General features: G+C 40.0%; 1 protein-coding gene across 2 annotated transcripts in view; it reads right to left on the bottom strand.

Moving 5' to 3' along the window:
* Nucleotides 1–13,014, bottom strand: part of SESN3 (sestrin 3) — a 72,617-nt gene extending 59,603 nt beyond the window's left edge. For both annotated transcript variants that reach the window (XM_082845217.1, XM_082845216.1), the window contains exon 1: nt 12,685–13,014. In XM_082845217.1, coding sequence (XP_082701343.1) covers nt 12,685–12,762 — 78 coding nt within the window. In that variant the 5' untranslated portion in view covers nt 12,763–13,014. The remainder of the gene's footprint in view (nt 1–12,684) is intronic.
* Nucleotides 13,015–14,908: the final 1,894 nt, after the last annotated feature.

Genomic DNA, 14,908 nt, shown 5'->3' with positions numbered 1-14,908 from the left:
AAATTACATGCTCTCTATGCAGTTACTAAATAGGCAGGTCATTCCAGTTAGATGTTTTTACAAATGGTAATGTTTATTACATAGTTGGCTTTTGATTAATTTTGTACACCAATGAAAGTAGAATTACATAGAAAAAACTTTTTAATAGGCCTATCAGAAAGGTTACCTAACCGAGGTCTCTGATGCAAAATGCTTTGCACTGCTTCTACACCAAGAAGTCAGCAAACTTCTGACTGCTGGCTAAATCTGGCCTGCCACCTCTTTTTCTGCTGCTTGGGAGCTAGGAATGGGTTTTATATTTTTAAATGACTGAAAAAAAATCAAAAGAATGTTTATGACATGTGAAAATTATACAAAATTACAATTTCAGGACCCCTAAATAAAACTGTATTGGAATAAAGCCGAATCCATTCTTTAATGAATTGTCTATGGCTGGTTTCACAATACAGAGGCAGAAGTGAGTAGCTGTCACAGAGACAGCTCCTTAGCCCTTACTTTGGGCCAGCAAGCCTAAAATACCTACTATCTACCCCTTTATAGAAACAGTTGCCAAACATGATCTATACTATCTGCCAGGGGAGGGGCATAATCTTGAAGATCTCTTTGTGAGATCCAGGTGTGTGTTGCCACTCATCACATTGCTTAGGCAAGAACCCTGATGTCCTCACTTGGGGTTCTTTCTGCGTCTAACAGGCAGGGGCACTTCATGTCTGTTGAATGAATAAATGAATGAAAGATATTCACAAAGTTTGTGAGTGGTTTATAAATGTTTACAGCCTTTATATTTCTTGCCTGCTTAAGAATATGAAAGCCATTAAAGGGTGATAGCATTGAGACACAGAATGAGTGTAAAATGGCAATCCGTATATTTTTACCAAAAAAGGAAAATTGTTTCTACAATCCTATTTACCAAAATATATATTTCCCGTCATTTTTAAGGGCACTAAATATTAAATAGGTCTCTAGCATAGTCAAAAGAATATTTATAAGTTCATGTTAATCTTGGGTGCTCAATAATCAACATACTTTGTGTAAAGAATATTAGAACCTAGACCTTGTAGTCATTTTAATAGTTGTACAATATAAAACAATTGATATTTCACAAGATTATTAACTATATGTCATACTTAAAAAAATAAAACTATAACACAAATAGGATTCCACACTCCATCTGAGAATTCATTAATTTCAAGTAATATATTATACAAAAAAGCTTTGATAAAAGAATTTGAGCATCACTTGGGGTTTAGTGCTAAGGTACCTTTAGCTTAGGTGATTTTTGTTTTGTTTTAATTCTTTTTGAGTGGAGTAAACTTGCTGGGCTAATTTGTTTTCTTTATTAATTTATATCAAAAGAATTAAGATACACATGTTAAATTCCTAATTTCAAATAAAAAGGAAACTTGCCGGGGAGTTAAAATTGATTATTTTTTTCATTTATATTACCTTAAAGACAACAATGGATAGTAGAAACAGCTTAAAATGCACCATTCTGGACTAGAGTCTTACTAAGCACAAAGTGAACAAAGATAGGTCAGCTTGATACTGGCCCTTGGTTATCTCAACATCCTGATTATCATCCAATTTTTATCCCTTCCATCAACTCCTGCTTGAATATTGGATGATACTGCAGTCTTCCTATTAGACACAACAACCAATAACCAAACATATTCTCAGAGTGAACATATTAAAAAATATTTTTTGTCAAAATCATTACCCTTCTTAGTGTTAAGCATACAAGTTAGGAAAGATAGCTCCAGTGAAGCAGTTACGATTGCACAATGTATCTTCCCCTGGAAACAATCTTATACCTAGTAGTTAGGTTTCCAGCCTAATCAGTAAATGGCTATTAAGAATACTAGTTACATTAATAGTACTGCAGAACCTAACTAGATATCTTAACTGTGTTTCTATAGAAAACTCTCAAGAGTTCCAATTAACAAATAGCAAAACCACGTCTTCCCACAAATCTCTCTCCCTTTGTAAGACAAAAAACTCTTCTGTAGACACAGTATTGTAGGAGTGTTGGCAGGGGAAGGCCAGTGGAAGGATGAAGTCCCAGGGTTTCCTCGTTTTCTTTCATTATCATTGTTGCCTTAACACAGGAAGCCAAAATGAATAGTGGAGGGACTTCCCTGGCGGCACAGTGGTTAAGAATCTGACTGCCAATGCAGGGGACACGGGTTCGATCCCTGGTCCAGAAAGATCCCACATGCCGCGGAGCAACTAAGCCCGTGCGCCACAACTACTGAGCCTGCGCTCTAGAGCCCATGAGCCACAACTACTGAGCCCGTGTGCCGCAACTACTGAAGCCCACATGCCTAGAGCTCATGCTCTGCAACAAGAGAAGCTGCCGCTGAGAAGCCGCACACCTCAACAAAGAGTAGCCCCCACTCACCGCAACTAGAGAATGCCCGCACACAGTGACGAAGACCCAACGCAGCCAAAAATAAAAATTAATTAATTAAATAAAATGAATAGTGGAAATAATCATTCATGCTACTTCTTATCGTCATAAATTAACTCTTTGTTACTGCAAAAAAAAATTTACCAAAAAGTGAGAATGTTTTCTAGAGGTCCTCTTTATGAGACACAATACGTAAAATGTTTCTAGACAGTGTCGTTGGTCACAGACATTATAGCACTATTGAATGAATCAATGTTATTGAACTAATGTATGGCTGGCTGGCAAAAGGAGTCGGTCAAAGTTTGCTGGGAAATTAGGAAAAATATATTCTGGGATAAGAATGGTCACAAAATTAACAATAGATTTACATAGATAAAACAATGAACTAGATAGGTCAAAACTGTTCAATGAGAACTTCAATTTGATTCTCATTGATTTAATCTTATAAAGAGAAAAAATTACATTTTTCATGTAAAATTGAAGTAGTAGAAAATATCTGAACTTGAAATCACTCCTATTAATCTCAAGTAATCAGGTCCTATTGTTTCATTAATTTTACGTTTTCTGAATCTTGTACATAAAGAAAACATGTGGAGTACAAGGGAATGCAGTGTTTATAGCTGTATAAAGAGCCAGGCTTTGGAGTTAGACTGGTTTTAAATCTTGAGTCTGTCACTTATTGGTACTATGATTTTAAGCCAGTAACTAAGGCTCTCTGAGCTCTAGTTTCTTCATCCATAAAGTGTGAATAATAATTCTTTATAGGTTTGTTGTGATGGTTCAATATAATAATACACATGTAGAGCCTGAATACTTAGCACAGTCCATGGCACATAGGTGGTATTCAATAGAAGCTACTATTGTTATTGACATTATAAAATGCATTTCAAAACTAAGAGTTACGGTCTCAGATAATTACCCCAATCTTCCACAAAATCCAGTTTTAGTTACCTGTGAGGTAAATTTGACCTTTCTAATTCTGCATATATCTAAAAAAAAAGACAGAGAGATTTCATTTCTTCAACTGCCTAGTTCCATCTTTGCAATATAGGAAGATGTAAAAATAAAATATACATCTAGAAATGAGAACATATACCTGCAGTACAAGTAGCTATTAATTAGTAGAGGAAGTAAGTCTTACTCAAATCTATACTTTAAAAAATCTCTGGTACAAGAAATAACATGGCCCTAGTCAGCCAGTTTTACACTTGATCATACTTACGCATATGCTATGTTCAATACATTCTTTGTGAAACATAGGTAAAATGGCTGTCATTCCTTATTAGCTTTGAGCAGCAAAATGCAACCCACCACTGAATAACCCATAATATTCATGTGTCCCTTAGCGCGGCAGTCAGTATTCTGGCCCATAGACCAATAAATAACTTCTGGGAGGATCTAAAAAGTAAAGGCTAGCTAAGAGGTAGTCCAGGCCTATGAAGAATTCTCTGGTTAACAGTTACCAAGGGTGATCTTCTTGGTGGCCAAGGAGATCAAAGTAAAAGACTTGGGGGAGGTAGAAGAGGGAAAGGCTTAGCCAGAATTCTCTGGTGAAACAAACCTCAGGAGGAGACCTGCAGAGAAATTGAGGTTTAAAGGTTACTCCTTTAAAGTAGCCTTCCCTTAGAGAAGTCTAGCAGATTCCAGGAGATGAAGCATGTGTACCTATCAAAGCAATGGCCATTTTACATTTCTGAGAGAGACCAACTGCTAAGGCCAGTGTCCTGATCCTCTTAGTGAACTAACATTCTTGCTGCCTATCAGAACTCCCTCGAAAAAGTGGTATGATATTTAATAGAAACATTCTCATGGTCACAAAGATGAAAAAATAATTTTTGTTATTAAACTTCTCAAAGTGTTCAGATAAATCTTATCAATAAAGAGGACAAAATATGGCTATAAAGAACAGACAAATCTTGGAAAGTGAGAAAAGAGTTGTCATTTTCTTAGCTAGATTATACTGTATTCAATATAAATGTACTGCCAGTATTTGCTAAAAATAAACTTTCCATTAACCTGATCCCAAATAAGAGGCAACCTAGTAGGGGAAAGATATATATAAATTTTAATTATAATTCAACATGCAAAGTGCAATAAATGCAGTATACTTGACTAGCATGGCAGTCCAGAAGACAGAAGAAAAAAACGTTTGAAGATTAGGAAAGACTTTTTAGAGATGTCACAGTTGTTAAGAAAAAGTTTGAACAATAGAAATTCTACATGTTAACTGTAGGTTTAGATGGTATAGGATAGATATTTTCAAATAGTTTATACGTCTACTCATACATTTAACGTAACTGTTAACACAATACATGACTAAATGTTTTGGCTTGGCAACGTATGTACTGTGTATTGTGAATTCCACCTGCTCCCTCTATCCCCACTCCTACCACAGTGATGTCTAATGGACAGGTCAGCTACTGGTAGTCATTCGTAGGTCTCACCAGATGTAATCAGATAGATCCTTATGCCCATGCCTTCAACACCACACTGAATTACAGGTAGTTGTTGGCTGCCATAGCTTTGTGTACAGGGTAACCCCCCCCTCTCCCAACCACACACACACACACACACACACACACACACACACACACAAAGTGGAAAATGCCCTATACCTTAGAGGGCTGCAATATTTAGGGATTTCCACATTCAGAGCTGTCCTATCTCCTGTCTACAGTAGTGGTTTTCTTGTTCTTTATTGAAACAATCTAATTATCAGTAGTCTACATTGATACTCCTCTTTCTTCTGATTCTTGTCCCTTCTTCTGTTGCTTCTCCCACACTTCTCAGCTTTCAAGAAAAAAAGGCTAACTTTGCTACTCAGGGCCTTTCTTTCCTTTTCAGCCAAGAACCAACCAATTAGAGCACAATGGACATAATCTTTGGATCTGACTGTTCTTTAGTTGTTGCATAGTAAGTACTAAGGAGAGCATTCCTTTAGAGCCAAAGAGCTTTGTTTTTGTCCACCCCCGGTTTCTACCAGGTAAAGGGATGCTCACAAAACTTACAGAAAGATATCTCTAGCTAGTCTAAGTCTTACTACAGCTCTTACTCCACTTATTGGGTTACATCCCAATAAATCCATCATAAATCAAAAATATCCTAGGTCAAAAATGCATTTAATACACCTAGCCTACCTTAAATGTGCTCAGGACAATTACATTAGCCTACAGTTGGGCAAAATCAACTAACACAAAGCCTATTTTAAAATAAAGTGTTGAATACATCATGGAACTTATTGTATACTGTACTGAAGGTGAAAAACAGAATGACTGTATGTGTCTGGAATGGTTGTGAGTGAATTGGCTGTTTACCTTCATGATCACATGGCAGACCGGGAGCTCCACTTGCTACTGCTGCCCAGCATCACAAGAGAGCATCATAAAGCATATCACTGGCCCAGGAAAAGATCAAAATTCAAAATTCAAAGATACAGTTTCTACTGAAAGCCTATCACCTTTGCACCACCATAAAGTCAAAAAATTGTAAGTCAAACCTTCCTCAATCAAGGACCATCTGTACTGTGGTACTAGAGAAGCTTCTGAGATGTCACTGAAAGGTGCTAGGCAGCATCTGCAAGTGATCCCCACATAGAACAGAGATGACTGGTTTGGGTTTATCTACATTTTCTGCCAGTGATATTAGCCTTTTATTTCCCCCATAGACACTCTAAAGAATTACACGTATATGCAACATACACTGCTGTCAGGATCTCTGGCTCAGCAGTTCTCAAAAGTTTTGGTCTTGGAACTCCAAAGAGGACCTCCTCTTGAGGTCCCCAAAGAGCTTCTCTTTATGTGTGCGTTATAACTGTCAATATTTACTATTGGATTTAGTGTAGAAGTTAAAACAGAAATTTTTGAATGTCTATTAATTCATTTAAAATAATAACAAATCCACTACATGTTATCATGGCACATGGTTTTTATAAAAATAATTTTATTTTCAAAACAAAAGAAATGGAAGAGATTTACATTTTTGTAAATCTCTTCAATGTCTGTTCAATGTAAGACAGCTGGATTTCATATCTGCTTCTGTATTCAATCTGTCGTGATAGGTTTTGATTGAAGGTATGGAAGGAAAATCTGGCCTCACACAGATATTTAGTTGGACAATGCAAGAGATAATTGTGAATATTCTGCTTTGATACTACACCAAAACTTGACAAGTAGAGCTTCTGAAAGGTGAGTCACAATGTGGAATCTGAAGCCCAATCAGTAAACTTCACTTTCTATATTATATTAAAATTCATTTGTCTATGTTGTATTTTGAATGGATTTTTTACCCATGCATGATTTTGATAAACAGTTTCTCAAAAACGAGTCAAGTGATCCTGAAAATTCAAGGAAAACAACTGACAATATTCATTGGCAGTGGTAAAAAGAATGGTCAGATGGCAAAGATTATGTCCATTGTGCTCTAATTTGTTGGTTCTGAGCTGAGAAGGCAAGCAAGGTCCTGAGTAGCAATGTCTTCATGCATTGGTCATTTAAAAGATACTGGCTCATTGAGTCATGCAGATCTTCCAAACGTTGACACATTTTGTAATATAATATACTATAAAAAAAAAATCACACCCATTAATCACCCTTGCTTTCAAAAGGAGAACCTTTAAGAACTGGGAAGCTTTCAGGCTAATGGTGACAGATATACATTTTCCAAAATTCCAATTATTCCTTGAAAGCTTGAATTTTATCACTGGCAATAAATATTGTCAGTGTTTTTCCTTAAATTTTCAGGGTCACATTACTCAATCTTAAGAAAATTGTTATCAAATACCCAAGTATGACGAACCAAAGTTTGCCTAACAGGTGTTCTTTTAAGTAAAAATGGGGTTCATTTTAAAAGTGGCTAGTTTAGCTTGCAACTAAAACAACTGCACAGATTCTTTCCCTAGAGACAACCAGATTGCTGTGCAGTAGAAGCACATAGTATACTTCTCATCACTCAAGGGTCAGGATTTAACAAAATTTAACAGTGATTATTGTTTGGTGCCACTACCTTGAGTTACACTAAGGGGCCAGCACAGTTTTACCTCCACTGCTTTTGCACAGTGAAAAAAGAAATAAAGTCTTGTATGATCATGAAAATAGTTTTGACCTCCCAGGCCTGCTGAAATGATCTTGGATACTCCCAGGGTCTGAAGATCATATTTGAGAACTGTGCTTTACCTCGTTAAAGAATTAACCAAACTACTGTTAAAGAGATAATAAAAATAGCCAGCTAACTCTTCTCTTTCCCCTCCAGTTGATCTGCAATAATGTGTCAAAGAGTGGCTAAAAGTCACATTTCCAACTAATGTTACCTGGAGAGTTTTAGGTACCTATAGGCATTCCACAGATGCTGAAGCTGGGGGATGGGGGGGATGGATATTCCCTGATGGCCTCAATACTACAGGGGACAATTCGAATATAGTTTTTAGCTTACTACAGAGGTGTTATTAAAAATTAAATGGACTTCATACGAGTTGTATGACAGAGTCCATGCCTTTTAAATTTTCTCAGTTTATGAGAATCAACTGATAATGTGAAAGCACTGTAAAAATTGTGAAGGTCTACCCAAACATAAGTTATAACCCAGTCCCTTCAAAGGGGAAAAAGAGGATGAAGAAATTGGGAGAAAAAGATTGAGACATGTTTTTACTTCCAGGCTCTTCTCCTAAATTAAAATAATTAAACATTCTTTGCTTTACCCTAGATTTGCCCCAACTTCTATTAAGCACAATCATCCTTAACTCTTAGTCTTTTCAAACTTAATACCAATATCCCTCATCTGCTGAGGTGTCCAAAAGGCAATTTTATTTTATTTAATTATTTGAAACATCAAAATCAATGCATTGGATTACTATTTAAGGAGAGGGAGGGGTAGAATATGCAAATAAAAATCGGTATGTTGATCACTCTAATTAGAAGCATAATATCTTTACCTCTCACTTACAGGCAATAATTAGACAAGACAGAAAAGTGAAGACTAACCAAATTACTCTGTATGTATTGAAATATATTGCCACAACACACAAAAGACCTATTCTCGGAATAGGGAAAATACATAGACTTGTCTTTCTTATATTTGTAGTTGTACTTTATGGCTTACAAAGTACTTTAACACAGATTACCTCTCTCCAGCTATGCAGCAACCTGCAAGGCAAGTAGAAATGATGTACATTTTACAGAGAAAACTAGGCTGCAAGAAGTTAACTAACTTGCCCAAAATTCAAAGACCTATCAAAGACCTAATGATGAGCATATCTTGTGACTCCCAGTATCACTACATTTGCAGTTATATTTTAGCAGTTTATTTATTTGGTGGTGGGGAGGTTATAGAAGCAGTAGAATCCCTTTACAAATGAAACCTTACATTGAATCTGAACTATGAAACACATAAATACACAAAAGCGTTTTTATAAGTGTTTTAGTTATAAATGAACAATTACTGATAAGTTTTTCTCACAAGTGAAAATTGAACATGAGTAGATATGCACAGGAAGAAAGTTTTTTTAAAGGCCAGTGCCTTCATAATCAATGACAATCTTTCTGGTCAATGTCTTATTAACAAAAATGTTCAAGTATATGTACAAAGGGAGCAGAATAAATTTTAATTCAAGGCCAGCACAAGAATAGTCTCGTAACAAAAGATTTTTGGGTGGTTGTATTTTTAAATTATAATTTTAAAAAGTACTTAAAATTTAATCCAACTCAAGTATTTTTGAACACTGAAGCATCTTAGGGCTCCGTAAAAAGCAGTTTGAAAACCACTGCATAATGGCTTGCTGTCATAAATTCACTGCTTGGTCTCTGTCTAGTTCATTTTCAGATAAAACTAAATAAAAAACTACTTTTGACAATCAAAAATATGTACATAAGAAACCTGATTAACCAAAGAAAAATACAGCTACTCATCCACAGTCAAAGCAATACGATTCTTTTGGTTGAACCATATAAAACTGCTATTAACTGACAATTTTGACTATAAAAATGAGGTTCATATGGCTTAAACTAATACTTCCCATTTTATTTTCCCAGTCTCTTCACTCATCAAAAAGTTGTCAAAATAAGTGATCATATAAGCAAAGGGGAAAAAGTGCAATATCCAACAAAGATAAATCACTGGAACTACCTAAACATATTAAGAATTATAAAGTGGTAAATCCTCTAACTTAAAGTGCAGAGTTTTATTCACTTCAGTAGCACTAACTGCTCAATACTCAAAATACATTGTAATATGCACCCTTTTATTTATTGGAAGATGAGTGGACTGAGAGTTACCTACCTTTCTTAATGCAGTTTGGCACTCCACTTTGAAATTTATCTAGTTGTCAGTGGAATTTCTTCAAGTAAAATGTATTACACTTCACAACTCATTAACTTTTCCAAAGTAAATAGAAACATTTCCTCTTTTATTAAAACTTTTATTGAATTATTTTTGATAACAGAGCAAGTTAGAATAAGTAGGAGTTATAGATTTGAGGAGAGTTTTGTCTGTTCATTTCTTTCCCTATGTGGTTTACCTCTCCATTCTTTTTACTGACCTAAGGTTACCAAATTAGGTATATTTAATACGTAAAAAAGTCTCTTTTTTTTGGTAGACACTGAATCAAAATTATGAAGGTACTTCTAAGAATAAATGTAATTCTCATACAATATACAATTAAATTTTCAGATGTTGGGTTGAACCAAATTATTTTCTTTGAAGGTGAATCCAGTTCTTTTTGAAGTTCCCCCCCAATTCAATACATTGCAACAGATTAAGCCACTTAGAGAAAAAGGTGTCATGCCACATAAATAAAGGTAACTCTTCCTCCATCATTAATTAGGATTATAACAGCAAAGAGTAATTCACACTGGATGTGCATGATTTTCATTCTTCCATCATGAACTACACTGAAGTAAAATTCAAAATGCTGTGCCTCACATGGTTATTACTGAACACTTTATTAAGTGGAAAACACAAGATAAATCCAGAGAATCCCATTTTGAGCGTTATAGATGAATTTTGCTTAGAGTTATATACTTTCTATCAAAAAGAAAACCATTTCTTTATAAGAAAACTCTTACATGCTATTTTTAGAATGATGAAGAACTTAAAATGCTAAACACTTGATATCTTTTAAGAGCACTTAAGGCACTCTTAAAAAGTTACAAATGTCTGCCAAGTCATGCCATAACTGGCTCAAACAATCCCATTTCCATCTAAAGTTATTTCATGCTACTGCATGTATCAATATTAAATACCTTGGAGTTACTGAAAACTGGGAATTAGCAGAGGTGTGCATAGCAATGATAAGATATGAAAATGGTGACTATCCATTTTCCATATACTACCTCTGTCTTTTAATAATAGCTAGAAATGAGGATGTTCCTTCTAGAGAAATAGAAATAGTTTCTTAAAAGCTAAGAGAAAGATATAAAGATGTCTTGAAAGCTAGCAAAGGGTCATGGATCCACAGCCATGGTTCTCTCAAAAGAAAAATAGATTTTGAAACTTAATACTACCTCCAAAAATTTAATTAGTCCACCAAATTGCCAGAGCCATTAAAAAAAATCCAAGTCAATACAGCTCATTTTTCCTTTATTCAGTTAAAAAAAAAATTAGCTGTTTTTTTTAAACCAGGCTTTAGTTTAATCAAACATGTCTCAACAACACTTTTTTTTTATGTTAAAGACATAACATCACTTTTAAAGTTGGAAAATCATCATCATCATTTTTTAAAAAGCTAAGTTCAGATGCCATCTGGCCCAGAAGTGAAAGAGTTAACATTCAACTAAGCTGCTCTGCGCTTCTGATCCATTACATTTCTCACGAGCTGCCCTACAATGAGCTGAGCAAGTATCAACTGTAATTTGATCCCAGAGTTTATGGAAAAAAATAACTGCACATACTCAACATGCACATTTAATAAAAATCTGTTTCAAGAAAAACATATCCGATAAACACAATTTAAGGCATATTTCACTGTTTGATTAACTTCAAATATGCAACCCCTTTGCTTTCTTCGTGCTCTCAAATAAAATGGGGGGGCGGGGGGGGGGAAGCAGCAGCCCTACTGCAGGGAAAAGAGGCTTGAAAAACAACTTTGATTGGCACTTGGCCTGACCCACAGAGGAAGAAAAACAGTTTTTGGACAAAGAGCGCAAATATTTGAGCTTGCTTACTTACATGCTTTCTTTCTTTCTTTTTTTAATATATAAAGAACAATCCCAATTGAACTGTATTTAGAGAAATTGACTAAAAACGGTGCAGTATTCATCTTAGTCTTTCAGTCCCGACGCATTTGCACAGCTCAGCAATTTTAATTCATTTGTACTGGACAAACAGAAGCACCTCAACTACTGTTTCCACTTAATGAAATGTAAAAATAGAGTCTCGAGAAGAATAAACTGATTATAATACTACCCAGTGGCGGCTGTTAAAGTCTGATTAAAAGCTTTCCTCGGTCTAAAACGACATCTTTTCACAGCCCCCTCACCCCACCCCCCTTAACGGAGCGACTAAGCCAAGTAAGCTAAACAATACTGGAGTAAACTTTCTATCAGTCACTCTGGGAAGCAATAAGCTGATTGTGCGTCTGATTTTTCTGGAGCAACACCGGGGGGCTGGGGATGAGTAAGTGCTAAAAAGGGATAACTCACGTCCACCTCAGTCTCCACCTCCCCCAACCCCAGCTTGAGAAACTGTAACGTCGAATAGCATTTCCCATGGGCATAAAGTTCAAGCTGCTTTACCAGTTCCTTTCAGGATCGAACTGCAGCCACAAGACGACCATCCAAAGAATGTAAAAAGGGAGTGTTCGGGGAAAGAGTGCAAGGAAGGCAGAAGCAACCGAATAAACAAAAACAACACCCGCAAGAGTTAGGCACAGCAAAGAGGGAGCCAGGTTCCTCTGGACCAGACCAAGCAGTTCTGATTTCACACCGACCTCCATCAAGAGCACTGGGAGGAGGATCGAACAGGTCCATCCCTCCCTCCGCCCTGGGAGCAGGCCGGGGGTGGCAAGGTAAGGAGGTGAACGGAGGAACAGACCACAGGTCCCCCCGCCCCCCCGCGGCCCCAAATCCCCAACCCCTGGGGACTAGCGTCTGTCCCGGCAGACATCAAAAGCAGCAGCAGGCTAAACCCTCCACTCTCAACCCATGCCCCCTTTTTGGGTCTCGGCGTAGGGAAGGTGCCCCGGGATCCCTTTGAGCCTTGCTCCAAGAGTGCGCCCCGGGGCCGAGCAGCCCGAGCCGCGGCCGGCAGGAAGCGCCCTTTTCGGGCCGGACCCCAGGCCGAGCCCGTACCTTCCGCAGTACTTTCCGGCAGTTGGTACAGAGCAGGTAGTTGGCGGCGGCCGACGGGCTGCTGCTGCCCCGGTTCATCGTGGCTGCGGGCACCGAGGGCGAGGGCGAGGGCGAGGGCGGGCGGCGGGCTGGGGCCGGGCTGTCACTGCGGCCGCCCGCGCAGCTGAGGGGCCGGACCGTCCCCCAGCCGCCGGCCGCGCTTCAGCCTCAGCGTCCTCCGGGCGGGATGTCGGGATGGGAGGCGACGCCCCGAGAGCGAACGGCTGCCCGAAGCGACCACCGCGGCGGCTACCGAAGCGACGGCGGAGACGGTGGCGGCTGCTCCTCACCGGCCCGTTGTTCCACCCGCCCCCATCCTCCAGACCCCCGCCCCCGCCAGGCTAGGACGAGCAGCCGCCACCGCCGCGCTGCTGATGCCGCCGCCGCCGCCGCCGCCGCCGCCGCCGCCGCCGCCGCCGCCGCCGCCGCCGCCGCCGCCGCCGCCGAGGCCGCCGCCGCCGAGGCCGCCGCAGCAGCAGCGCCTCAGTGCGGCCCCGCCCCCGCCTCCCCACCACCTTCACCACCTCCACGCTCGGGCACCGCCCCCTCCCGCCAATCGGACCGCTCCAGCCACGCCCCCCGGGCGCTAGCCCACAGCCAATGAGCAACTAGAGCCCGGCTGGGAGCTGCACCGGCCAATCAGAGAGGCCGAAGACGCCTTGAATCTCTGGGCAAGTTAAGTTTGTCTCCGAGGCTCCGAACCGAAGGGAGATGGCGGGTTAGTTAGGTAGTGGGGTGGGCGGGAATACAGTGTGCTGCTCCACCAATAGGAGGAAGAGGGTGTGTCATATGCAAATAACCCCGTGAACTCCAGCCCCTCCCCTAAGACAAGGCACAGCCCCTGCTCTAGGTCTCTGCAGAAATGGTGAGGGAATGAGATAAATAACTGGGAGCTAGAGCTCGCTAGTGGGTCTAAGACTGAGCTAAATATTTCCTGATTTCTTGAGAAAGAGGATGGGGGTGGGGGGAGCTAAAACGTCCTTACCGTCAGGGCAGTGGTTAGGCTTTCTCTTAACCAAAATCTTAGCTGTAAAGAAGACTGCAATCACGTAGCACTTTTCATCCAAGGATCTCAAAGAACTTTATGCATCATTTATCGTGAGCCCTGTTTTGCAAAAGACCAGTTACCTGAGGCTTCGGCAGCGGGTAGGGGATAGATGTTTAAGTATATTTGCACCAATAATCGAGTTAGAGGGAAGAAAAGACACAAAACCTGTGGGTGAGTGGTTTCCTCCTCCATCTAAAGCCCCTTCTCGCAGTCTCTCAGCAACGAAAATTCCTTTATTTGTCCAACACGAAAAGGCAAAAGAGACAGGGTTGTCTTCCACCCCAAAGTCCTTCTGAGGTAGCTGGTTAGATAAACGCAGAGCATGGAGCTCTGCCTGGGAGCGAAGGTTCAGAGAACAAATTGCCATTTAAAACTGTTGGGCTGGACCTGCCTCTTCCGAAGCTAAAAATGGATTTAGGATTTTGGCGTTCACGCTCTGGGGAGAGAAGGCAGATGTAATTGGGGAAAGCTCAGGCTGGCAGGGTGTGGGGGACAGGCGAGTGGGGGAGCGAGGTCTCCCGAGGAGCTAGCAGCGCGCATGCTAGTCGAATGCTGGTTCCCGACGCGAGGCGCCCCGAAACCTGCTCCCCAGTGAGAACAAAGGCAGGCTCCGGGCGAGAACCTGATTGGTGGCCGGTCCTCACCGGTGTCCTCCGGACCCCGGAGATAACTTGCTCTGCCCACTGGCGCGGAGCTCCGGGCGCACTGGCGCCCCAGCTCCCCACCCGGCCTTGGCCGGGACCACATAGGACTGTGCGTTATGACATCACCTGTTTTCGCTGTTGAGAACACGATCGGTATTCTCTGCTTCTCTTTTTTTAAAGGTCTCTGGTGTACGAGGATTTGTGAAGGCCTGCAGTTGGCAGAATGAATCTGTGGAGATGGTTTAAAAGAACGGTTTCACTGGTTTGCATTTCTTTCTTTTCTTCCCTTTCTTTTTAAAAAACTACCCTGGTTTCCTCAGGGACTCAGTGTAATGTTGTGATGCAAAATCAGAAAGGTACACTTGGAGGAGCTAGCAAGTTTAGCATATCAAAGCTATTAGACCAAATTGTGTGGTTAAAACTGCCAATCTCCTCATTTTTCGACAGCTGCCTCCTCTCTGTCCCTTTTAGAGACCAACAGGCATAAACCAAG

The sequence above is a fragment of the Leucopleurus acutus genome (genome assembly GCF_964270905.1).
Source record: "Leucopleurus acutus genome assembly, chromosome: 8".
NCBI classification, from domain to species: domain Eukaryota; kingdom Metazoa; phylum Chordata; class Mammalia; order Artiodactyla; family Delphinidae; genus Leucopleurus; species Leucopleurus acutus.
This window is presented reverse-complemented; position numbering and strand designations above follow the sequence as displayed.